This window comes from Garra rufa, chromosome 24 (genome assembly GCF_049309525.1).
Source record: "Garra rufa chromosome 24, GarRuf1.0, whole genome shotgun sequence".
In the NCBI taxonomy this organism is placed as follows: Eukaryota; Metazoa; Chordata; class Actinopteri; order Cypriniformes; family Cyprinidae; genus Garra; species Garra rufa.
Genome location: NC_133384.1, coordinates 13020374 through 13048185, shown reverse-complemented (window position 1 = coordinate 13048185; position 27812 = coordinate 13020374). Strand labels below are relative to the sequence as shown.

Genomic DNA, 27812 nt, shown 5'->3' with positions numbered 1-27812 from the left:
TTCGAAATTGGTCTGTAGTTAATTAATTCAGTGGGGTCAAGTTGTGGTTTTTTAATGAGTGGCTTAATAACAGCCAGTTTGAAGGCTTTGGGGACATATCCTAATGATAGTGACGAATTAATAATATTCAGAAGAGGATGTATGACTTCTGGAAGTACCTCCTTTAGTAGCTTAGATGGAATAGGGTCTAACATGCATGTTGTAGGTTTAGATGATTTAACAATTTTATACAATTCTTCCTCTCCTATAATAGAGAATGAGTGGAATTGTTCCTCAGGAGATCTACAACGCATTATCTGATGCGATACTGTAGCGGGCGGCTGTATGGTTACAATTTTATCTCTAATAGTGTCTATCTTGGAGGTAAAGTACTTCATAAAGTCATTACTGCTGTGCTGTTGGGAAATGTCTGCACCTGTTTCTGCTATATTTTTCGTTAATTTAACCACAGTATTGAACAAATACCTAGGGTTATGTTTGTTTTCTTCTAAGAGAGACGAAAAGTAATCCGATCTGGCAGTTTTTAATGCTTTTCTATAAGATAAGTTGCATTCACGCCAAGCAGTACGAAAAACCTCTAGTTTTGTTTTCCTCCAGCTGCGTTCCATTTTTCGTGCTTTTCTCTTTAGGGCACGAGTGTGATCGTTATACCACGTTGTTACACTGTTTTTCTTAATCTTTTTTAAGCGCACTGGAGCAATTGTATCTAAAGTGCTAGAAAAGAGAGATTTCATAGTTTCTATTACATCATCAAGTTTTTCTGAGCTATTGGATATGCTGAGGAATTCAGATAAGTCAGGAAGATTACTTACAAAGCAGTCTTTTGTAGTAGAAGTGATGGTTCTACCGTACTTGTAGCAAGGAGTTGAATTTACAGTTTTAGCTATCTGGAGTATACAAGAGACTAGATAATGATCTGAGATATCATCGCTTTGCTGCAGAATTGAATTGGCAATGAGAATTGGCAATGAGTAGGACCTGACACGTGTTGTCTAACCCCAATAGAGTTCAAAATATCTATAAATGCTGTTCCTAGTGCATCTTTTTCATTATCAACATGGATGTTAAAATCACCCACTATTAAGACTTTATCTGCGGCCAACGCCAACTCGGATAGAAAATCAGCAAATTCTTTAATAAAGTCTGTATGGTGCCCTGGTGGCCTGTAAACAGTAGCCAGTACAAACGTCACGGCGGATTTATCATTAGCACTTGTTTCTCTGGATAATGCTTTATGAAGCACCATTACTTCAAACGAGTTATATTTGAAGCCCTTTCTCTGAGAGACATTGAGAATATTGCTATAAATAGTAGAAACACCTCCCCCTTTACCTTTTAGACGCGGTTCATGTTCGTAACAGTAATCTTGGGGGGTGGACTTGTTTAAAATAATGTAATCGTCTGGTTTTAGCCAGGTTTCTGTCAAACAGAGCACATCTAGCTTATGATCAGTGATCATATCATTTACACAAAGTGCTTTCGTAGAAAGGGACCTGATATTCAATAAGCCAAGCTTTATCAATTGTTTCTCTGTATTATATATATTTTTTATTTGTTGAACATCAATTAAATTGTTAGTCTTGATTTGATTCAGGCGTTTTTTGTATTTTCTTGCTCGGGGAACAGACACAGTCTCTATAGTGTGATCTCTAGGTGAAAGGGTCTCTATGTGCTGAGAATTAACTGATTTCTGTGACGTGAGGCGGCTAGCAGACGGTAGGTTTAGCCAGTCTGTCTGCTTCCTGACCTGGGCCCCAGTTAGTCAAGTGCAAACGCTAAGACTATGTGCCATATTTATAGATAGGAGAGATGCTCCACATCCGGAGGGATGAAGACCATCTCTTTTCAACAGGTCAGGTCTGCCCCAGAAACTCGTCCAACTGTCTATGAAACCTATGTTATTTCGTGGGCACCACTTTGACATCCAGCCATTGAGTGACCACAGTCTACTGTATATCTCGTCACCACGGTAAGCAGGGAGGGGACCAGAGCATATTACAGTGTCTGACATCGTACTTGCAAGTTCACACACCTCTTTAACATTATTTTTAGTGATCTCCGACTGGCGAAGTCGAACATCATTAGTGCCGACGTGAATAACAATCTTACTGAATTTACGTTTAGCATTAGCCAGCACTTTTAAATTTGCCAAGATGTCAGGCGCTCTGGCTCCCGGTAAACACTGAACTATGGTGGCTGGAGTCTCTATTTTCACGTTCCGTACAATAGAATCACCAATTACTAGAGTACTTTCATCAGGTTTCTCAGTGGGTGCTTCACTGAGTGGGGAGAGCCTGTTTGATGTTCTGATCGGAACGGAAGAGCTGTGTTTTGACCCGCGACTATGCCGTCTCACAGTCACCCAGTTGCCCTGCTGCACGGGCGTTGTTACCGGAACCGAACAATGTACAGGGCTTTCTGAGCTAGTCGCATCCAAAACCGTATCTAAGGCCCTCACATTCTTACTATCCTCTATTAAAGTTTGGATGCGTGATTCTAGTTCTGAAATCTTCTCTGTCAGCCTGACTATATTCCTGCATTTATCACATGTATAAGGCTCACTGCTGACAGAGATAGATAAGCTATACATGTGGCAAGCAGTGCAGACAACAATTGTAGGAGAAGAAGCCATTACTCACCGTGATTGTGGAATGATTCCAACTTACCACTGTTGTTGTTCGAATTCTTGAAAAAACGGAACGGAACTGGCTAAAGGAGTACTAACGATATTAAACACGAGAGAAAAAACGTGAATGGAACGCAGATGACAAGCTAACCGGCTAACGCAATGCTAAAGATAGTAAACAAGAGTTAAAAGCGTGAATGGAGTGCGAGTGGAAAGTTAACTGGCTAACAGAATGCTAACGTGCTGCACTCGTGATTATAGAATAAGGCGAACGATCAAATTAGTCAGATTAGTTTGATGGATAAGATCAGAAATCAAGTTAAGCTATATCTATCAATTTAAAACGGCAGAATTAACAATAAGATAGAGAATCCAACAGAAAACCGAAGCTGCAGGGAGCAACAAACACAGACCACTCTGCAGCAAGGCAAGGCAAACAGGAAGCAGGGAAGCAGGGAAAACAGCAAAAAACGCTGACATACATTAGCAGACATACATAAAGTTAAGGTAGTAAAACAATAATATTAAAAAAGAATATACAATAAATTATAAATAACAATGGTAATACAAATACAGAAAAAGATGTCCAAATACAGAACTAGAATGTGCATATGTGCTATATATACAAAAGGTTTGTGAGTTGATACACATGACCAGTACTGAGGTGTGTTAAGTGTGGTTCAGGTGGGATATGGCTTGGGGGAAAAAACTGTTCTTGTGTCTGGCTGTTTTGGTGCACAGCGCTCTGTAACGTCGGCCGGAGGGCAATAGTTCAAAGACAGAGTGTGCTGGGTGTGAGGGGTCTAAAGTGATTTTCTTAGCCCTTTTCCTGACTCTGGAGGTGTAAAGATCGTGGAGGTTAGGTAGAGGGATACCAATAATCCTCTCAGCAGTCCTGACTGTCCGCTGTAGTCTTCTGATGTCTGTTTTAGTAGCTGAACCAAACCAAACAGTTATAGAGGAACACAGGACAGACTCAATGACAGCAGAGTAGAACTGTTTTAGCAGCTCTTGTGGCAGGTTGAACTTCCTCAGCTGGCGGAGGAAATACAGCCTCTGCTGGGCCTTTTTCACAATAGAGTCAATGTGATTGTCCCACTTCAGGTCCTGAGAGATGTTGGTTTAACTATGTGTACATAGTTATGCTGACATCATCCATAGCAATGAGGTCAACCCCGCCCTTACTCTTAGCTTAAGACTTCTCTCTATTCCTTAGTAAAAGTTTGTCTCAGCAGCTTTGTTAATAGGTTTTAAGAGAAAACTCTTAGCTAAAAACTTTTACTTCTATTTAGAAGAACTCTTAGTGGTAAGATAAAATGTTTTGTGAATACAGGCCCTGGACTGGTTATAAAAAGCACAAGGCACCATAGTTTCATCTCTTTACGATGTCTCAATGATCGTCTTTTTGCAGTATGAGTGCAAAGTTCATGCATAGATGACATGAAGGGACCCGCGATTTGCTGCATTGAAAAAAGATGAGCGCACATATACATAGCAACACATTTTCACTCCCAACTCGTCACATATTGACGCTTGGTCAGAACCCATTGGCGTCACCTTTTTGACGCTCAGGATACCCCTTTAGTGTCACTTTTTGATGCCCAAGGTACCCCTTTGGCGTCACTTTTGGACGTACAGGTTCCTCCATTGCTTCTAGTTGTTTGCATTATGCGTCACATTTAATTGTTTGCATGCATTTGCAAAAATCATTTTAGATAAATGTATACTTTCATTGATATTTTAGAGCAACTAAAATATCTATGAAAGTCTTCTAGTGGCAGTTTTTAAATTTGTGCACAGGCTGCACAAAGGATGAGCTTTACGGCGGATAGAGTTGGCGATCATGTCTATTCCTCTTAGAAATCAATTGTTTTGCCTCGGATACTTTTTTAATAAATTGTGACTGTAGTTGTATCTGCCTGTTGTATCCTGTGTTTAATATTGACAAATGGTTAGGTTTAGGGGCAGGGGTTGGGTTACGTGCTCACAAATGTGTAAATAGTGTAATGTAAAAATAATTGTTTTGACCAACATATATGTAATAATGGCAAAATTATTACCCAATATGTAATTTAATCATGACAATAAAATTCCCAATGCCTTTCAAATCAGCATATTGATGCCAAAGGTTTCTTATTTTAAACAATGGAGGTCCCTGCAAAAATTATGCTAAAGGAGTACCTTGTGCGTCAAAAAGTGATGCCAAGGGGTCCTGATCAAGCATTAATATGTGACGAGTTGGGAGTGAGAATGTGTTGCACATACAACCCCCAATCGCGGTAAAGTTTGTAGGTTTTTGTTCACAAAATGATAAGAGGACACATTATTTTATTATTTCTGTCATGACAACTCTCTGAAAAGTTTAGCATGTAATGGATATGACACTGTTAATGTATTTGGTCTTGGTGGAATAGATCTGCTACGCTTCTGCTGCTCAATTGCTGCTGCTGTTGGTTATTGCTGTAGTTGTAGATTATTGCTGCAGCTGCTGCTGCTGCAAGTAAGTACAGAACTTGCTACTGCCAAAGCATATAGCGATACAGTGCTGTGAGTATTTAAGACATACTGCTGCTGCACAAATAGCATAAAATAACCTGTAGCAGATCTATACAGGTGGAGCTGGGGAAGTTGGAGGGTTTCAAAGGAACTTATTTAAATAGCTGCAAGCTGCAAGCTCATTGGTTGCGAACGCAACATGAACCAATCAGCTTGTGCCAAGTCGTATAACTCTGTGATATCATCAGTTATGTTAACGACCCATCAGCCTGTGTCATCCAGAGTTTCAGTATTTTAACTTAAGCCATGCACACAGCGCTGGACATGGACAGGTTTGCTGGTAAGCTACACAAAACAAGTACTTTACAGTAATACCTTAAGCTTATTGTCGTTACTGTGGCAGCCAACACCACCACCGCTTAACCCTGCCCACATCTTTTTTTTACCCCGTTTTAACATGGATTTTTATGGAGACCGGAACATGCGAGCACCCAAACGGAAGTTAGAATCCATCATGGCGTCGCTCACCAGTTACTCAGGAAAAAGGTGAATAGTGTGCATGCTATTCTGTCCTTATGCATTTCAAAGAACCACCAACTCACCTGTCAATGACTACGTTTACATGGGTACGAATAATGCGATTATTTCGAATAATCAGAGTAAGGACTTAATCGCATTATGATGTTTACATGTCAAGCAAAGTTATTCACTCCGGTTTACATGGAATTTCCATTATTCCTATTATTCCTATTGTCTGTCAATGAATTGCATTATGTTCATATCGCGCAAAGTCCAGTTTCCTGAGCTCCCTAAAAGTGTGTCGCCTTCTTCGCCGTCGTCGTTTCTAATCTACAGACAGGCGCCAGAATATTTTCTCTAACGGGGCTAACGGGGGGCTCGTCCAATATGTGGGGGTGCTAAGAAAATAATCGATATTCGTGACGTAAAAGTTACTTAATGAAGAAATTGTGTCTTTTTCTTTTTAAAGAAAAGCAGCTCTGGTAGCCTACACATATTTAACAGAAGTAGCCTATAATTAAAATTTTATTTAAAAACGGCCTTTTACATTATATTTAAAACTGACACGAACGAAAAAAATAGACACAAACTTAAAACAAGCCCTGCATTCCAGCCCGAGGCAAACGGGCAGCAGTGAGCGCGCCTTCAGCGCATTTTTTTTAGGAGTTCCACAAATCCGCAATCAAGCGCACATAAAAGGCTAACGCATTTGCCTCACGATTGCCAAAAGATTCCTGTTCCTGAACAAGAGAGCCCATTCCATTTTTTTTTTATAGAAAAAGCACATCAATTTGTTGATATTGTTTGTGAGGGCACGCAAATATACATAAATCCTTTACAGTTACGAATAATAGCTATTACTCTTACCTTTACGTGCAAAAAAGTCAGCGTATTTTAAGATGTTTGCAATGCAAGTGATCACGCTTGCTACTTCATGTCCAGTAAAGCGCGCGTTAGCCTCCACTGTCCGCACAGACGATAGAATATGAGTCTAACAGCGCACATACAGGTTAAACGTTTAAAACTAACATTTTGATAGGCTTGAACTCTTTAATATCTATAGATTATATTTTAGGCAAGTCGTGATGATTTAAGAAAGCTAAATTGATCAAGCATATGAACTCACCGTCTGCAGCTGGTCGCTTCTTTAAAAAAAAAAAAAACGTAGCCTATATTTAACGGGAAAAAAATGCTTTAAACTTTTTTCTAAATTAACTTAAAAAAACTGAAACGAAATATAATTACATTGTCATTTGGCATATATACAAAACTGAACTATTTTAATAGCTAAAAAAATGGTAGTATAAGCTGTTTTGGGAGAAGTGGCCAAAAAGACGATCTTGGGTCGGAGTCTGGCCTTGAGTCAAGATTTCTGACAAGAGCTGGGCTAGATTTTAGGCCTATTCAGGGCTCTATACACAAAACAACGAAAAAACCTGTTACATGCAAAGGAAAGACTTCAAAGCTGGACAGCACCATGCGCTCCGTGAGACTGGGTTGTGCGCTCAACATTAACACAATTCATATGAATGCGTAATTCAACTGTGTATACTTTACACTTATATTAAAAATTAAATGAACGGCACATCTCAATCTTAGTGATGATGTAATGGATTAAAAAATAGCCTAATGCACGAAACTGCGCTCACATGACGCGTGTGTAAGAATACTGTGACAAACAGCACGGGACAGCAGTACTCCTCTATCTCAGCTGGTTGGGGGGGCTAAACCGAGATATTCAAAATTCTAACAGGGCTATAGCCCCCTAGCCCCTTTGTAGAGCAGTCCCTGTCTGCAAGTGCGTGGCACGTGATTCACATAGTCAGGAGCGCGTGCGCACTCTGGTGAAAGTGGCAATACTGCGATTAAGGTGTTTACATGCCGGTATACTTCGATTAAAATCGGCGTGCGCCACCTATGTTAATACGATTATGCTTGCTGCGATTATGAGCTTAATCGCATTATTATAATCGAAGTATTGCGTTTACATGGGGAAAAGTTTAATCACAATATTGCCAAAATCTCATTATAATCGCATTAAGAGGGTCCATGTAAAGGCACTCAATTATTCACTGTACTTAAAAAAAATGTTTGCATAGAAGAAGAAAATAACTGCCTGATCACATCACTTGCTTTGGTATCTTAGGGTATGAATTTTTTGTGTTCAGTAAATATTTTATAAAGCTGTATTACGAAGAGCACCAATGTTAATTCGGTAAAACTTTACAATAAGGGTACATGAATAATCATGTACTAATGCCTAAATTAATACTTAATTCATCACCTACTAATGATTATTCAAGGAATTAACTAATTATGAACTAACAAACGGCTATCCTTAACTACAACTGGAGTCATACGGATTCATGGATGAATAACGGCAGCCTTAACGACATGTTAGTACATGTTTGATAGTTAATGCATTAATTAACATTTATGGGTAAACTAAATCTTTAGGAAAGAATGTGAAATACTGTGACTTTGAAATTAATTTAAGTAATTTAATACTATCATAATTTGAGCATTTGACATCTTCAGCTTTGTCTTTGTCTTTTGTCAACATTATTGGGTGTCAAAGGATTACTTGATCCTCTTCATCAAGTGTAGAAAACACTAAATACACTAATGACTGATCTTGTCTGTTTTATGTTCTTCTCTTTCCCTTTAAACTCACCCTATTGATTTATACACAGAATAATAAAAAATAAAAACCCACAAAGAACATTTGTAGAACAATTCCTAAAGAAATGCTCAAACTAGAAAGAGTTCACTCTCCATCCAGACAGAGCCATGATGATCCTGCACCTCCGCTCTCTGACTTCTTGAAAATCCACACGGCATCTTGGCACAGCATAACCAGGCTGAATACTCACTGTGTTAGTACATGTGTATTTGATAGGAAGTATATCATAAATCATGAGCTGAGTTTAGTAAGTAGTTAACAGTGAGTTCATTATGATTGGGCCCTCTCAAGTAAAGTCATGTCAAAATCAACCTTAACAAGCCATTAGTTAATGTTAGTGTATGGGTAGTTAATAATGAGTTAGTAATGAAGTGACACATTAACAAATCATCAAATTACATACCAAATTCAAATTTTATTTGTCACATTTGTCACATTTAGGAAGATGTCAAATGCTCAAATTATGATAGTATTAAATTACTTAAATTAATTTCAAAGTCACAGTATTTCTCATTCTTTCCTAAAGATTTAGTTTACCCATAAATGTTAATTAATGCATTAACTATCAAACATGTACTAACATGTAGTTAAGGCTGCCGTTATTCATCCATGAATCCATATGACTCTTCGTTAGTTCATAATTAGTTAATGCCTTGAATAATCATTAGTAGGTGATGAATTAAGTATTAATTTAAGCATTAGTACATGATTATTCATGTACCCTTATTGTAAAGTGTTACCGTTAATTCTAATATTCAAGAAGTGCTGAATATGGATTACACTTTCTGACAGATTAATTAAAACACTCCAGTGATGAGTGCAGAGCATCACACACAGGCTCCTCTGGTCTCTTTTTAAATTCCATCTCATCACACTCCATGTATCTCTATGAGACAGGCACAGCTTGTGTTGCTCAGAATCATTCAGCTGAATGAGTGTGACAGAAGATCTTCCTGCAGCTCCACCACCTCACATACATGCTTTGTAACTCATGCGCACTAAAATCATACTAGTTCGTCCCGACAATACTGGCACTTTAGATATTAATTGAGAAGATTGATCCTTACAATAAAAAGTATTGATCCTCTATGTTTTTATTTATTTATGTATTTAATTCTAATGAATATTAATGATTTAATTTATTTGGCATGAAATAGCAGTGAACTCTATGTATAGGCAATTGTTTTAATGTGACGTTGAGGGTTCAGTTGAATCCAAAATATCCAGTGATACCATAGGATTAACACTATATGGTATGCTAACTCTAATGGTATGCCAACACTAATGATAGAGTAGAAAAGATACTGGGAAGTTAGTATCACTATGATAGCAGTGTTATAAATAACTGACCTGCACTATAGCATTACTAGCAGTCAATCTCATAAAAATGGCAATGGTGTAGTATAGTGTAAAATCAAATAATCCCCTTACCATCAGTCTACACCCACATATACCTTTCATCTTTCTCTATCTCTCGCTATCAGAGGAAATAGGATTACTGCTGCTAGGCTTTCATTTGAAATGAGAAATACGGATTATCCAACAAGAGTCAGTGAGCATACTACCAGCCTACTGAATGTGTGTGACGTAATGACTGAGCTCATAAATGATCTGTCACTGCTTTATAGTTTCATTCGCTAATTTGCACTGATCTTTGTAAATGGACTAATTTGCCCTGTTTGGTAAACCTGACCCTATATTTGGTATTTTACAAAAATGTTTGCAGAACAAGCAAAAGTGGCAAATCCTTTCAATAATCTAGTTAAAATTTTCTCACACATACAGACATGAATGATGTGCTATTGTTCTCAAGCAGGATATAAAAAAGGAGGCACCAAAGTAGACCCATGCCATGAAAAACCCTAGGAGATGCATATCAATTTTAGTGCTAAAATCACTCAGAACACCCTAGCAACTACATAACTATATTTGTAACAACGTCATGGCAATCATACTGTAAAGGCCAATATTGCTGATACTAAAAATGTATTCAGTATTCATACCTCTATTACACTTGTGAAAAAGTAGTACACAATTATTAATCAACACATCAGTTTAAGTTCACTTATTTACAGCATGACAAAATATTATTAAACCAATTTAAAGTGTTTAAACTGAATCCTACTCAGACTTAATGCTGGCAACAATGAAACCACTTGAGAGAGAACTGCCAGGTGACTTATTTCTTAGCACAAAAGAGGACAATGATACAAGAGGAATACCAGATCATTGTTTTAAGTGTGAAAATATAGCAGAAGTAACACAGACAAAAACAATGGACTTGTGACAAGGCTCCTGAAATAATCAGGCCTTCACTATGTTTTTATTTAGGGATGAGTGAATTTTTGCTGGAAAAAGAGCAGGGGAAATAGCATGCAAGGGTCTCAAAGCCAGCAAAAGCTATGACAAGAGTGACACTTTATCTCACAGAGTAAGATGCAGCCTGCAGAAGTGACAAGCATGGTTGTTGTCACCACGGGAACTACCTACTGTAGCCAAAGCATAATAAACTCATTGAACCTCTTCCAAGGCCCATATTTGCAAAATAAAATTCTGGGAATCAATACTCTGGTCTCAAGAGACCAAGTCAATTATTTAGAATCCAAAAGCATCCAAAATGTTATGGTGTTGCTAGAACAGTAGTACAGTGAGAAGTGTCCCACAGTGATGCACAGTGGTAGTAAATATCTTAGATTGGGATGTATCAGTGCTGAAGGTGTGAGGGTGTTGTGCTTTATCAATGCTGTCATGAATTTACACACCACTGTGTGATGTAATACAAAAACTTAAAAACAGAAGATGCTACCCTCTCCTCATTTCCTGCATTGTTGGGCATTTTTTCAACATGATAATAAAGATATTCATTCTCCCAAAGTGAAAATCCTTCAGTGGACATGTATTTCACTCACTTAACACTCTTGAGCTGTTGTGGGGGATTCTGTAGAGACAAGCCGAGCAAAACTCCCCATTAAAGACAAAGGCATTAAAGGAGGTCGTCCTCCAGGAGTTAAAAAGGACAGATGTGACATTTTGTCATGAACTTGTACAGTCACGTGTACCAAGAAGGGTCAGAGCAGTAGACTTATTACATATTAAGTACTAGAATAGATCTGCTGAAATAAATCTAGGGTGTACTCATTTCTGCAATCCTGCATTTAATTTACTTATTTTACAGAAAGCATTGGCATATATATATGTTATATATATTAAGTATGTTTAATACATTTAAATTTTGCTATCTTTACATGGATTTTTTTAGTGATCATAAAGAAAATACATCTTTTAAATTTATTCAGAGGGGGTGTACTTATTTATGCTTTGCACTGTATATATAAAGTATATACAGGTAGGCCTATATATACACTGATGCTTAAGTAAAAGTGAAAATAACTCCATTACAAGTTCTAAGTCAACAATAACACTTGAGTAAAATTGTAATAGTATTAAAGTATTTTGGTCTTTCTAAATGTAGGCTCAAAGATGCACTAGTCCACAACATCTAAGAGAAAAGCAAGAAACAGCTGATTGAAGGAGAGCATCTCTGATGACATTCAATCACATCTTGCATCATCATATTTTAGTTCAATTTTGAGAGAAAAAAATGCAAGACAAAAAATACATTTCAACTATAGCTTGTCCATTTTCCTATTTTTAAACAGGAGATTTAATGAATTAAGCAATAAATAGGATATTGTTTTTCTTATTATTTCCAAGGAAATTATGTTTTATTTAGTGGATGATCTTGTGACTGACCACATGAGCAGTGCGTAGGAACACTGAACTCTCCTCCACCATGAATAAATTGCCATTTGACTGTTTTACCAATGAGCTGGCCCTGTAAATTGATTTCTACAGACATCCACATGAGAAACAATTACTGTCCAAACTGGGCTAAAGCCTACTTGTACAGGATGTGCTTATTTCGACCTCATCACAGGCTGCAGCCATGTGCTCATCTCATAAGAAACATCTGCAATTCAGCAACTAGCTGCAAATGAGCTCACATTCTAATGCACTCAAGTAAAGTAGACTCATTGACAAGTTTGGGTGCGTAAGGGCAAAGCGCACAAGATCAACTTGTCTAACTCCTGCAAAAAACAAACAAATAAAATAAAAAAGATGCCATGCAAAATGTAACGAGTAACTGAATTACTCATTACAAATGTAGTGGAGTAAAGTTTACATATACTTATTAAAAATGTAGTCAAATAGAAAGTAAAAGAAGCTAAGATCTTTGATACTCAGTAAAATTACAAAGTAGCTAAAAAGACACTTAATTACAGTAAAGATATGTACACAAAACAGCATAATAACATCCAGATCCACATTGACAGATCCACATTCATCTGTTTCTGGGAAAATGGAACATACTTTTAACGCCACTCACTTGACATTTCATGTTAAAAGTGTTGCAAAACATGCAAGAAGCACCCTAATATACTTCTTGCAAAAATGTTGCCTCTGACACACTTTTTTTTTCCATTTAGCTTGCATAAAAGAGTCAACTGTTTGTCTTTGATGAATTTAAAAAGATAGTTCACCCAAAAATGAAAATTTGATGTTTATCTGCTTACCCCCAGGGCATCCAAGATGTAGGTGACTTTGTTTCTTCAGCAGAACACAAACGAAGATTTTTATCGAAAACTGGTGCAGTTTGTCAGCCAAATAATGGAAGTGGATGGGCACCAGACCTTTAAAAGTAAAAAAACAAAAAAAAAACAATGTACAGACAAATCCAGATTACACCCTGCGGCTCGTGACGATACATTGATGTCCTAAGACACGAAATGATCGGTTTATGCGAGACACTGAACAGTATTTACATCATTTTTTACCTTTGATACACAGCCACGTCCATCTGTCCTGAGCACGAGTTTAGCATCCGGCTCGTTACATGTGTATACGCTCTGGGGTAGTATACGCAAACACTGGAAGCGATCTGTCACATGTATACAACACTCATTGTTTACACAGTGCACAGAGATTGTGGGTATAGCGGCTATTCAAAACGGTAACTACTTGCTCTTATCCTGATTGTTCAAACCGATTTAAAGGTAAAAGATTACATTTTCATCCGGGACTTTTCACCGATTTCCCCTTAAGGCATTTGCGTATACTATGCCAGAGCGTAAGTTTCTTGCAAAAACTGATCATTTCGTGTCTTAGGACATCAATGTATCGTCACAAGCCCCAGGGTGTAATTTGGATTTGTCTGTGCATGTTTTTTTTTTTTTACTTTTAAAGGTTTGGTGCCCATCCACTGCCATTATATGACTGACAGACTGCACCGCTTTAAAAATCTTCGTTTGTGTTCTGCTGAAGAAACAAAGTCACCTAGGGGTGAGCGGGGCACAACCTAACACGGGGTTAATCGTAACACACGTGGTTCAAATATTTCCACACACGCTAACATAACCAAATTTACGGTATTTACTAGTTGTCATAGCAACACTGTGCACTGAAAAAAGGTCACCAGAATTCAAAAGCATTTTGAAGATATCGCTGAATATTTATTTTACCATAGTAAAAGTACATTTCTGGCTGAAGTAAACTTTTCATTTCTGTTTTTAGTATTCATTTAAAGTTAGACAAAACTGCTATTATTTTAATCTCCAATTTGTAATTTATCAGTTTAGATAGTTTATTAATGCTTGACAAACCAGCAGAAGACACTAACCAGTTCTGAAACTCCAGTCGCGCAGATGGGGAACGTTGTAACACTGTGTTACAATATGCCCCGCTGTTATTAAACTATGCTATTCTATGACATAAGCGGTGCAATTTACACTATTTACTTCTAAGGATTTTGATAAGAAATCACAAGAAACAGGTGAATAAAGGCTGACAATCAATGTTTAATGTTCAGATGTTATTATTTCAAGAAATAAGGCTCGTTTATGTGTGTCGTGTTCTATGAGAGCTGTGTGTGGAGGGACGGGAGTGTTTTTCTGAATGTCCATATGTGTTTCATTTATTTGTCCACATTGTATTGAACTACTGTACAGCTGTGTGTTGCAATCAGGGCCGTTCAAAGCATTGTTGCGATATGTTCATTGTCAAACTCCAAAATTAGATCATTTTTATTTAAAAAAAAAACGTCATTACTTCATTTGAAAAAGTTAACACATGTATTTTACTGACAAAATATTTTAGTTTGTTGTGTATATTTTTTTTTCATTCGATCAAATAACATTTTAAGCTGTCATATGGTCATGTTACAACGTGCCCCTCAGATGTTACAACGTACCCCATCTATGGGGCATGTTGTCACATTTCACTTCCTTTCTTTTGAGGTAAATAACGAAAAACGTATACACTGTAAATATGAAACAAAGCGATATATTTGTACTAGACAAGTGTGAAAAATAATGTGGATAAAAATTGTACTCTGAACCCCAAGTGGATTTACATAAACCGCGAAATTCAAAAAGTGTTAGGTTGTGCCCTGCTCTCCCCTACATCTTGGATGCCCTGGGGGTAAGCAGATAAACATCAAATATTCATTTTTGGGTGAACTATCCCTTTAACTACTGAAAAAGTGAAAAAGTAGCAATATTTGCATAAAACGTGATGCTAAACTATATTGATTTCTTATTGTCAATCTTGATATCAAAGTGTCACACCAGGCCAGCAGAGGGAGCCCTTGCCCCTCTCTGACTGTTGCTGCTCCCTCTGCTGCTTCGCTGGTTACTTTCTGTCTGTCAACCATAAAAGCAAGTTCAGCACACACACACACCGAAGTATTGAGTTTTGCTCCTAGCTAACCATACCAAGCATTTTCTCAGTTTTCTTGTCTCCTAGTTTATTCCTGGTTTTGTTTTCTAGTTTCAGTCTTAGTCTTAGTTTAGCCTTGTTCCTTGTTTTGTTTCATTGTTTGTTTTCTTTGTTACTTTGTTTGCTCACCTGGATTTTGACCCACGCCTGTTTATTGGATTACGCTCTTGGATTATCTTCGTTGTTGTCATTTGCTGGTGATTGACCCTGTCTGTTTTACCACGATCTGTTTAAATAAAGCCTGCGTTTGGATCCACACGTCAGTCTCCAGACCTCCCTTGTTACAGAATACTTTGCCACACCCGGATCCAGCGGCTTTATTCAAAAACCAGCTCAACCATGGACCCAGTCAACCAGCTACTTCGTCTGCGACAAGGATATCTGCCGATTGAGGAGTACGTTCACCAGTTTTGTAAGTTTTCCTATCAAGTACCCTTTTATGATGAAGCGTGGCTTAAGGACTTGTTTCGTTTCGGACTTAATGAACCCGCCAAATCAATGCTGCCTGGAGGGGAATTTAAATGCTCATTAAAGGACTGTATGCAGTATGCGTTGTTGCTATGTGGCTCTCCGTTAACTGTGGGTGTTTTAGAAGAGCCACAGCACAAGATGTCTGCTAGCCCAGAGCCACAGCACAAGATATCTGCTAGCCCAAAGCCCGTTCACAAGATGGCCGCCTTTCCTGAGCCTGCTCACAAGATGGCCGCCCTTCCAGAGCTGGTTCACCAGACGGCCGCCCTTCTAGAGTCTGTTCACAAGAGGGCCGCCGTGCCTGCATCCCCAACCAAGATGGCCGTCCTTCCCGAGTCTGCTCACAAGATGGCCGCCCTTCCTGAGCCTGTTCACAAGATGGCCGCCCTTCCCGAGTCTGTTCACAAGATGGCTGCCCTTCTAGAGCCTGTTCACACAATGGCTGCCCTTCCAGAGACAGTTCACAAGATGGCCGCCGTTCCTGCGTCCCCGACCAAGATGGCCGCCACACCAGAGCTACTGCACAAGATGGCCGCCACGCCAGAGCCTGTTGCAAAGATGGCTGCCATGCCAGAGTCTGCACTCAAGATGGCCACCACACCAGAGCCTGTCTCAAAGATGGCCGCCGCCACACCAGAGCCTGTCGCAAATATGGCCGCCGCCACGCCCGAACCTGCACCCAAGATGGCCGCCACACCCGAGTCTGTCATCAAAATGGTGGCTGCTGCATCAGACCCTCACGTTTCCATGGCCTATCAAAGACTAATATCCAGCTTGGAGGACCCTCCACTGCTGTCAGCAAGAACAGTCGGTCTCTTTCTGTGAGCGTCTGCCCAGCCAGTGGCCACTAACGTCAGGTCAGCCAAGCCAGCATCTGCTAACACCACATCAGCCAAGCCAGCGACTGCTAAAGCCACGTCAGTCAAACCAGCACCTGCTAATGCTACGTCAGCCAAGCCAGCATCTGTTAACACCACGTCTGCCAAGCCAGCGCCCGCTAACATCACATCTGCCCAGCTAGAGCCCGCTCACGTCACGTCAATCAAACCACAGCCTGTGAACGTCATGTCTGCTTCTCCTGAGCCTGCACCAGCTGCTGTTCCCACAGAGTCACGTCACGTTACAGCTGCCGTTCATGCCAAGTCAGAGCTCGCAGCATCTGCTACTCCTGCAAAGTCTGGTCACGTAATGGCTGAGGTTCCTGAGTCGGGTCAAGCAGCTCTTCCTGAGTCAAGTCAAGCAGCCGCTCCTTCAACGTCTAGTCAAATCACAGTCGTTCCAGCCACGCCAAGCCAGGTCTCAGCAGTTCCCTCCGAGCCAAGTCAAGCCACAGCTGTTCCCTCAGAACCAAGTCAAGTCACAGCTGTTGCACTAAGGCCAAGTCACCTCTCACCCGAGTGTCCAGAACCAAGTCACGTCTCCCCCGAGCGTCCAGAGCCTTCGCTCCCAAGCCCCGCAGAGCCAACACTCTCAAGCCACGCAGAGCCAATGCTCCCAAGCCACACGCCCTCAAACCCGATGGGCCTCCCGTTAACCACCGTACTACCTGTGATGGCAATTGCCATTTTGAGTGTATGGGCTGCACACTGCGTTCCAGAGGCCTCGTCTGTTCACGAGTCTGCTACAGAGGCCTCATCTGTCCACATGTCCGCTGCGCCTATACCTCTTTCGGAGGTGGCGTTCATAGCGGAACTCCCTGCTCTGCCTGCACCGTCAAGGTTCCCTGCTCTGCCTGCACCTTCTAGGCTCCTTGCTCTGCCTGCTCCGCCAAGGTTCCCTGCTCTGCCAGCTCCGCCTAGGCTCCCTGTCTGCCCTGTCACGGCTATGGAGGCAGCGTGCTCCCATGAACTCTCTGCTTCTCTCCTTGCTCTGTCTGCCTCCTCTGTCTCTGCTCTCCCCAGTTCCCAGTCCATGACACGACCTCCCGTTCCGCCCTGGAGGGCTTCTGAGCCTCCTGCTCCGCCCTGGAGGGCTTCTGCGCCTCCTGCTCCGCCCTGGTGGGCTCCCGCTCCGTCTGCTCCGCCCTGGTGGTCTCCTGCTCCTCCGCTGCCACGTGGACCTGGCCCCCCTTTGTTCCCTTGCTCCCCCTCCACCGCTCTCCTGGACTGTTTTTCTGTTGTTTCTGTTGGAGCGTCTGGAAGCCGCTCCTTGGGGAGGGGCTATGTCACACCAGGCCAGCAGAGGGAGCCCTTGCCCCTCTCTGACTGTTGCTGCTCCCTCTGCTGCTTCGCTGGTTACTTCCTGTCTGTCAGCCATAAAAGCAAGTTCAGCACACACACACACCGAAGTATTGAGTTTTGCTCCTAGCTAACCATACCAAGCATTTTCTCAGTTTCCTTGTCTCTGTGTTTCCTAGTTTCCTTGTTTATTCCTGGTTTTGTTTTCTAGTTTCAGTCTTAGTCTTAGTTTAGCCTTGTTCCTTGTTTAGTTTCATTGTTTGTTTTCTTTGTTACTTTGTTTGCTCACCTGGATTTTGACCCACGCCTGTTTATTGGATTACGCTCTTGGATTATCTTCGTTGTTGTCATTTGCTGGTGATTGACCCTGTCTGTTTTACCACGATCTGTTTAAATAAAGTCTGCATTTGGATCCACACGTCAGTCTCCAGACCTCCCTTGTTACACAAAGTGTGTTTTGGACTTTTACTGACACCTAGTGTGGATGCAGCATTACCTGAAAGTCAAGGTTTTTAGTTAATAACATCATTGTAAAAATGCTCTTTTTGCAATGAGCCATTAATCATTTAATCTGCAGGCCAAAGTGTCTAATAATAGTGGGGTTATACTGTAGGATGAAGTGAGTAGTATAACTTTACAGTATTATTATTATTATACACACACTGCAGGATTAACAGTATTATGCATGTATTTCATACCTGGTAATTCAGATAATGTTCCTCTTTCGATGATGTGTTTCCTGTAGAGGGTCTTCAGCACTTTGGCGCTGCCAAATCTTTTAAACCGGCTCTTCACATTATTGTAGTACCATTCTAGGTACTGTGTCCTCAAGAGCCTACACACAAAAGACAGTGGGTGGATGTTAAATTAAATACACACTAAACTCAGATTAGTTCCACTATGTAAATATACAGAAAGCAATACTAAATGGAAAGCCGTTTTATTCTAGATTTTGTATATTTTCTAGTTATAACTGCAATTTAACATTATATAGTTTAACAATAAGTGAACAATGCAAGGGTGACACACTCGAACAATAGGCCTAAATTTAAGATTTATGTATTTAAATGGCATATAAAAATTCCATCAATCTGGGTTACACAGTTTAAACCTAACAAATAAACCTGTTTCTTACCTAATTTATGCCTGACAAATATGCGTCATATTAAGTTAGTAAAATAGTTTGTTAAAATCCAAATATATTGTATGTATATATCATTTAATTATATTCTTAAAAAATCAATTGTTTATGCATTGTCAAAATAGAACTAATGTCTTTTCTCTGCTCTATTACAGAGAGTAAAAATACTTTATAATTAGTGTGTAGTCAATGCTCAGTGACAACTACTAGGCTGACGCTGCTTTATTGCAGATATTATGCAGTCATTGCTCTGTTTTAATAATGGTGCTGTCACTGCTCTATTATAACTATTTAAGATCAATGACCTATTGCAATTACATTTAAAATTGCTTTATTATTACAAATACTGCTCTATCATTGCTCTTTGACTTTAAGAGTAAATACTCATTCATAACATCAACCGTGAAAATAACAAAAACAAGGCAAGGAAATCCGAAAAAGGCTTAGTAGAGTCCGCACAGCAAAACAATACTTCGCAAAGCCTGTTTGGTTTAGGCCCTGCTCAAATGGCCACCAAACAGGAAGTTACCAACGAGGCAGCAGAGGGAGCAGCAACAGTCAGTTCATGGGTAAGGGCTCCCTCTGCTGGCTTGGCATTACAGAATCCCCCCCACCCACCCAGAGGTACAACAGGGGGTGGGACGGAGGGCCAGGGCCATGAAACAGTGGCAGGCTGTGAAACAGTGGAAGCAATGGCGGGGCCGGCAGAGCAGGAAACCTAGGCGGTGCAGGCAGAGCAGGAAGCCATGGTGAACCAGGCAGAGCAGGGAGCCTTGGCAGTCCAGGCAGAGCAGGAAGCCAAGGCAGAGCAGGGAGCCTTGGCGGTGCAGGCAGAGCAGGAAGTTCATAAAAGGGTGCCACCCTCTTGGGAGGTTCTGCCGTGAACACCGCCTCCTTGGAAGGTTCCCCAGCTGGTGCTGCCACCTCTGGAGGCACTGGCGCAGCAGACTCCTGGTCAGACAAGGCCTCTGGAGCAGACTCGTGGACAGACGAGGCCTCTGGAGCAGACTTGTGGACAGACGAAGCCTCTGTGATGCAGTGTGCAGCCCACACACTTAAAATGGCGATGGCAGTGCAGTGGTTAATGGAATGCCCACCGGGCTGGAAGGTGTGAGGCTTGGGAGCGTCAGTTTTGCATGGCTTGCTTGGCTTGGGAGCGTCGGCTCTGCGTGGCTTGCTTGGCTTGGGAGCGTCGGCTCTATTGATGTGCCTGCAGCCCGCACTGATATTAGAGAAGGGTCCATTATACTTGCAATCAAGAAATGGCGTGGCTCTGACAGGTCAGACGAGACATGGCGTGGCTCTGACAGGTCAGACGAGACATGGCGTGGCTCTGGAATAACAGCAGTAACTTGGCTTGGCTCATGAAGATCTGCTGTAACTTGGCTTGGCTCATGAAGATCAACTGTGGCTTGGCTTGGCTCAGGGACAACAGCAGCAACTTGACTTGGCTCATGAAGATCTGCTGTAACTTGGCTTGGTTCATGGAAATCAGCTGTGGTTTGGCTTAACATAGACAACCCAGCTGTAACTTGACTTGATTCAGGAACAACAGCTGCGACTTGGCTTGACTCATGGGGCACAGCTATGACTTGGCTTGACTCGTGGGGCACAGCTGTGACTTGGCTTGACTCATGGAGGACAGCTGTATCTTGGCTTGACTCATGGAGAACAGCTGTATCTTGGCTTGACTCATGGAGAACAGCTGTATCTTGGCTTGACTCATGGAGAACAACAGCTGTATCTTGGCTTGATACATGGAGGACAGCTGTGACTTGGCTTGACTCATGGAGGACTGCTGTATCTTGTCTTGGCACTGAAAGTGTAGCCCTGACTTGACTTGACACCGGAGCATCAGGCATCATTTGACTTCATGTCGAAGGAACGGCTGTGACTTGACTTGGCTTTGAGGGAACAGCTGTGACTTGACTTGGCTTTGAGGGAACAGCTGTGACTTGACTTGGCTGTGAGGGAACAGCTGTGACTTGACTTGGCTGTGAGGGAACAGCTGTGACTTGACTGGGCTTGGCAGGAACAGCAGCTGTGACGTGACTTGGCTTGGCAGGAACAGCGGCTGTGACGTGACTTGGCTTGGCAGGAACAGCGGCTGTGACGTGACTTGGCTTGGCAGGAACAGCAGCTGTGACGTGACTTGGCTTGGCAGGAACAGCAGCTGTGATGTGACTTGACTTTGCAGGAACAGCAGACATGACGTGAACAGGCTGTAGCTTGACTGAAGTGGCATAAGGTGGTGCTGGCTCGGTTGACATGACGCTAGCAGGTGCTGGCTGGGCTGACGTGAGTTTAGGGAGACCAGCTGCTCGTGCTAACAGCAGTGGTGGGTCCTCTATGCTGGGGGCCAACCATCTTGAAACCGGGTTGACGCGATGAAGTGTGGATGTAGCGGCCATTTTGGCAGCCATCTGGTGAACAAGCTTTGGGACGGCGGCCATCTTGTGAACAGGCTTTGGGATGGCGGCCATCTTGGCGACAGGCTCTGGCATGGCGGCCATCTTGTGTAGTGGCTCTGGAAAGGCGGCCATCTTGTGAACAGACTCTGGAATGGTGGCCATCTTGTGAACAGGCTTTGGGACGGCGGCTATCTTGTGAACAGGCTTTGGGACGGCTGGCACGGCGTGAGCAGGCCCTGGAGCGGCAGGTGTGATGTGTGCAGGCTGTCGCTTGGCAGGCGTGATGTACGCAGGCTTTGGTGACATGACATGAGCAGGCTTTGGCTTGGCAGGCATGACGTGAACAATATCAGACATGATAGTGGGAATGTGAACGTGTTCTGGTGGTGTGGGTACTGTGGGGCTCCTCATCTGCAATCCCAACAGTAAAAGGTGAACAAGCCAGCTGGAGTGCATAGTCAATATATTGCTCAAGGGTTGCAGAGCCATTGCTGTTCGGCATGAGAAAATTTAAGCAGTCCACAAGTCCATTCCGGAATATACCCTTCAGAGCAGTGTCATTAAAAGCCACCAATTGGCACAGTCCACAAAAGTCCCGAACGTAATCTTCAATAGACCGGTTACCTTGGCGGAGGCAGAAGAGGCGTGATGCTGGATCCATGATGATCTGTGTACTAAAAGCCGCTGGATCTTTGGTAGGCGAAGTATTTCTGTAACGCAGGACTCGACGACAGCATGATAAGATCCAAGTTCGAGCTTTATTACAGATCATAGTCAAGACAGGCAGGGTCGAACACCAGCAAACAGTAATACGTAGGCAAGACAAAAGCGTAATCCAGTAAACAGGCAAAACGTCAAAATCAAGTGAGCAGTCCAAAAGTAACAAATAAACAAGGCTATGAAACAAGGCAAAAACTATGGCAAGGAAACAGAACAAAACAATGGCAAAACTATGACAATAAACCAAATCGTGAAAATAACAAAAACAAGGCAAGGAAATCCGAAAAACGCTTAGTAGAGTCCGCACAGCAAAACAATACTTCACAAAGCCTGTTTGGTTTAGGCCCTGCTTAAATGGCCAACAAACAGGAAGTTACCAACGAGGCAGCAGAGGGAGCAGCAACAGTCAGTTCATGATTATAAAGTTATAAAGTTTTTATTAGGCAGGGGTAGGCAAGTTTGATTCTAGAGAGCCATTGTCCTGCAGAGTTTAGCTCCAACCTTGAAAAAAAAAAAACACCTCACCTCAACACCTCTATAGCCTTAGTAATTCTGATAATATTGATTAGCTTGTTCAGGGGTGTTTGGTTAGGGTTGAAGCTAAATTCTGCAGGACACCGGCTCTCTAGGACTGAACTTGCCTACCCCTGCTATAAAAGAAAAGGAATGGGGAAAATAAGACAGTTGCTGTGTTTTCTGTATTTACAGAAATATAGTTTTAATGAAGCATTAATATACTTTTATTGTCATAAAGCACATAGCTGTCAGAGAGATAACTTTACAGTGTTCTACTGTAAATAGAGTAGTGACAGCACCATAGTTGTTACAGAGAATTGACTCAAAAATTGATGTAATGAATCAGTATTTACTCTTAAAGTTAAAGAGCAACGATAGAGCAGTATTTATATTAATAAAGACTTTTTTTAAAAAGTACAAGAGTGTGTAGTAAATGTCTTTTATAGGGCAATAAACTACACATTCCAAGGTTGAAGGTTATAAAACTCTTAATGCACAGTTATATTTTAAATATACACAAATAGTTTTAGTTTCATTTAGTGTAAAAATCCAGCCAGGCTAGACTGTGTACAAGATAAAGACTCATACTCAGACTCATACAACATGAGCAGAGTTAGACAGAGACGGATGGCAAGAGAGAATCAGGCACATGGTGTTGGAATTTATAATAAATTAATGCACAATATAATGTTTTTCAGTGCATATTTGTGTTTGCACTAAGTAGAGCTTCAAAGGTTTCTGTTTACAATGTATTGGTAGTGTTGAGCAATGTAGCTAACCACAGACATATCTACTACTCAAAACATTTTCTTCAGCGCTAAGTTAAAAAAAAAAAACTTGTGAATTCTCTCATTATAACCAACCAAGTGTAGACACAATGTAAATAAAAGATTCATTGATTATAACAGAACTGTGTGAGATAAACTGATAACTGATAAACTGAAACTAACAGCTTGAATAAAATATCTGTTTTTCATGCTGCTAAGAGGACCAATGGCAACTTTTCAGTGATATACATGTATAATTGCAGGATTCACTCCTGAAACTGCAATGATTGAAACTTTTATTTATTTATTTATTTTTTTGTCTTTGGTTTCAGACTCATGAAATGGTCAAGAGAAAATACATTTTACAAATAAAGTAACTATTTCTCAATTGAAATAATAATTATTTAATTGTCTTGAGATTGCACGGCTCTAGTTTAACTGAAACATACCAGAAACCTGTTACTTGAAATAGTCAAACTTTAAATTCAGTAGCAGTTATTTATAGATTAGTTGACTCAAGTCAAGTTTACCAGCATCAATCATGGTTAGAATTTAAATGTTTCAATGCATTAATTAAAGCAACTGTTTTAGGTCAAAGACTCTATTTTGCAGTGACGGATGAGGCGTCTTTTTACAAAGACTAATGACCATGGTTTTTGCCACTTACATTTAAATAACAAACTACGTAAATTATCATCTAATCAATTCCAAAAGGACAGAATCAACACATATCCTACATTCATTCTTATTGAATATTCAGTTTCACAAATACATCAGAGTATAAAATTAAAATGGTAATTTTTGGATGCGACCATCATTTCATGTCAACTTTAAAGCAAATACCTTTACAAACATAGGCATAAGAATGTTTAGTTCTTAGCATCTTCATTACCCACTTTTTAACCCTGTGTTAGTTTGTGCCCGCACTCCCCTACTCAGACCACCTCCCGAGATGGTCTCAGTTCGGTTCACTTCTAAGGGGTCTGAGATCATTTGAAGTGTTCACATATGGGCCAAAAATCACGCGAACCGCGCTCAGACCCCTGAAAATGACCAAGTGTGAAAACACCCTTAAGATCCATAAACTACACTGGCAATGATTTCTGCAGTAAATAACATTATAATATCTGACATAATGTAATGAAACAGAGGTCTGCCACAGAGAGAGCATTCCCACAATGCTTTTCTGTTCAGATTTTCACTTATCAATGTATTTTCACTTATCAGTGTAAGCCGTCTTACACTGATAAGCTCCTTTATGTTCTGTGAAGTTCTTCCTGCATCAAAATGAAGTGTACAAATAGACTGGGTGAAATAGACCGTGTTATTATTTAAATTACATTTATGATGGAACACACTTTAAACATACTGATCCTTCCACACACGGTGAGGTGAAAAATGAAAAATCGCAGAGTTAAATGGACAGCATCTTTAGCTGCCCTTTAGCTGTGATCAGCATCTCAATAACATCAGCATCTCAATAACATGAGGAACTAGAGTGGATATACACATTATTATATTAAAACAAATTTCATAATTAAACAATAAATATAAATATTACATATTATAATAATTATTGTTATTATATTGTTGTTTTTATAACGTATCATAATGCATGCTATGCAACAATTTTTTTGCAAAAATCTTTTGCAACGTGGGTTATTTTTTACTTTAGACAGGAGATAATAGTCTATTTTACTGTGTTATTGGTTGTCTGTAATATATACAGCTCTACAGTAAATGAGGACCCATGGTAGATAGCAGATGGGTTTCATCTTTGTGCTCATCAGGAGTGCAAAACTACTAGAATTACATACAGCTCTCTTCAGACACACAAATATATATTTTCACACACCACAAGCTGCATTCTATTCTAACTGAAAAAACAGCACTCTTCAATTCACCCTTTGGGCCCTGATATTGATGAGAAATCTTTCAACACACACACGCAGGTAAATCTGTGAAATGCTCTCTTTTTTTCTATTCAAAGCATGAAGCATGACCCTGCCTTCGTTCTTGACAGATGTGTGTCTAGCCATCTTCAGACATGACATCTGCCAAATGAAAAAAATCCAGCACCTGTGGAATAAACCGCTGACATGATGCACATCAGAGACTGAGATATAACAGCTTTCCCATGAGAACATAGTGGCAAGTTATGACGGAAAGCAAAAGAAGAGATGTCTAAAAGCTCCAAATGTCCATCACAACAATGTCAGATCTTATAGCTTTGGAAAAAGATCAAAATATCTCAGCAAACAAAAAATAAAGATCAAAATTAAAAAATTCTGGCTTTAAGTCTGTTAGCTTTGAGGCTATATGGTAATACACTCCTAAACATTTAACAAAATGAACCTTTAGTGGAAATACAAATTAAAAAATTGACCAAAATTACTGACAACTTATTTTGCACTACATAGATGTTCCAATCAAATGTTCTTTAGAACAAGAATGTCTGCTCTCTTTAGTGTTACCATATTATGGACAGTTACCATTTAGCCCTAGAATGAAATCAGTAAAATTAAAGGGGATAACAACAGTTGGGAAACACAGACACAGAAATCATATGTTGACCATTTATAAAATAAACATGATCTTTTATTCTCTTTGTTGTCGCTCTTTCTCTCTTTCCTTCCTTTTTTGTCTTTGAGCTTTTCCTTCAACAGCAGCTTAAATGTTCTCTATACCACTGTTCTCTGCTTGACTACAAGCTATTATACATCACGAAAACCTACACAAATATTCTTTCATTTCAAACATCTGTCAACACTTTTAATGAGTACTATAAATGTATTAATTCTGTCACTGTGAGCCCAGCACAGACTATTGCCCAGAATTAGCAGCATCGCATCGGTTTCACTGCTTATACTGAATAACCTGACCAAGCTTGATGTGACTTCTGTGTCCTTAAACAAGAGCATTGACACTCTGGGTAAGACTGTTGTGTAAGGTGTTGTAACTCCCAAACTGAAGAACGTTTGAAAAGCATCTGTGTTCCAACTCAAAATCACACTTTACAAAGTAGACAACACATCTAAAAGCTCCCATGCAGGGTGAGATCTCACAAAAATTTCATGAACAATCCCTTCTGTTTTTCACTCAGTGACCACAGTTTTCATCACAGCACACTCCATTTCTCTCTGTCTGTCAAACATCTCATGTCTGTCTTTGAACTATCAGGATATGAAATGTCTACTAATGATAATGAGAATCCATATAAATTTATTGGTAACAATTTAGATTAGGGAATAAACTAAATGTTTTCCCTCAATACAAACAATTGGCTGCTTATTGATATTAAGTAGTTGTTGTAGTAGTTACATTAGGTTTTGGATAGGGAAAAGAATCTAGAATATGGTCATGCAGAATAAGGCATTAATGTTCGTTATAGGTACTAATAAGCAGGCAATATGCTAGTTGTCACGGATTAGGCAGGAACACACGAACAACGACGTAATAAAAAGACGTATATTTAATAAATCCAACGGAATACAGGTAGACACAGGAACACCAGGGGAAAACATCCATCTAACATCAAAGACCAACAAGAATACAGGGGAAAAACACACACCTTAAATAGTAGGGGTGGGAAAAAAAATCGATATTGCAATATATTGTTGTGCTCTCTGTCGCAATAAATAATCGATACACTAACGGCCAATATCGATATTTTATTACAACACAAAATGATTAATTTACCCGTCGTTAGTGTCACTGTCACTACCCAATATCTACCATTCTGTTTGCGGGGGCGCTGTTCGAGTAAATAGGGGTAAAGTGGCAGAAGCAGCGGCCAGTGAAGAACACAAGTTATCTAACAACAACAGAGAAGAAGCGCAGAAAAAGAGAAGTGAGAAAAATGGCGGAAAATAACGAAAACCAAACAAAGACGCACCCGCTAGTTGAGCATGCTGATCAGTTACGCTTGTTTCACACATACTCCGTCTGCAGTGCGTATGCGTTGAGTATTTTTTTCCGCACCCATGTTAACGGATTAGAGCGTTCACACTGCACGCGGTTGCTGTCCGGCAGTACGTCCCAGAAGCGGTGTGCAAGTGCATTCAAGTGCATTGAATAATACGTTGTTTATAAAACGTGTTCTGTGTGAAAGCAAAACGAGTCCGTGCTGCTTCTGCGTCGCACACGGACTGCATACGCACTGCAGACGGAGTATGTGTGAAACAGGCGTTAGTGTTCCTCAAGAAGAATAAGCCTTGATGTGACCACTGTCCAGGTTAACATAAAGCACTTTACAGTAACTTACTACTGACGTTTCAGTATCACGGTTTACACATGTTAGTTAATGTTCATGTTGTTGTTTTTTAATGTTCAGGCACTTTTATCTGTCTAGCTGTACAGCGTTTACATTTAAGACCAGGAGGCAGTGAGTTATTATGCAAATGCATATTTCTTTGCACAGTGTTGAAAATGTTGGCATTAAATAAATGCTTAAGATTTCCTTATTATGGGTATTTTTTTCTTTTTCAGTCACATATATCGTGATATATCGT

The 27812-nt window shown here is 40.4% G+C and overlaps 1 protein-coding gene across 2 annotated transcripts in view; it reads right to left on the bottom strand.

Moving 5' to 3' along the window:
- Window positions 1-27812, bottom strand: part of myripb (myosin VIIA and Rab interacting protein b) — a 400198-nt gene that overhangs the window by 55866 nt on the left and 316520 nt on the right. For both annotated transcript variants that reach the window (XM_073830916.1, XM_073830917.1), the window contains exon 4: window positions 18445-18581. In XM_073830916.1, the coding sequence (XP_073687017.1) occupies window positions 18445-18581 (137 nt within the window). The remainder of the gene's footprint in view (window positions 1-18444; window positions 18582-27812) is intronic.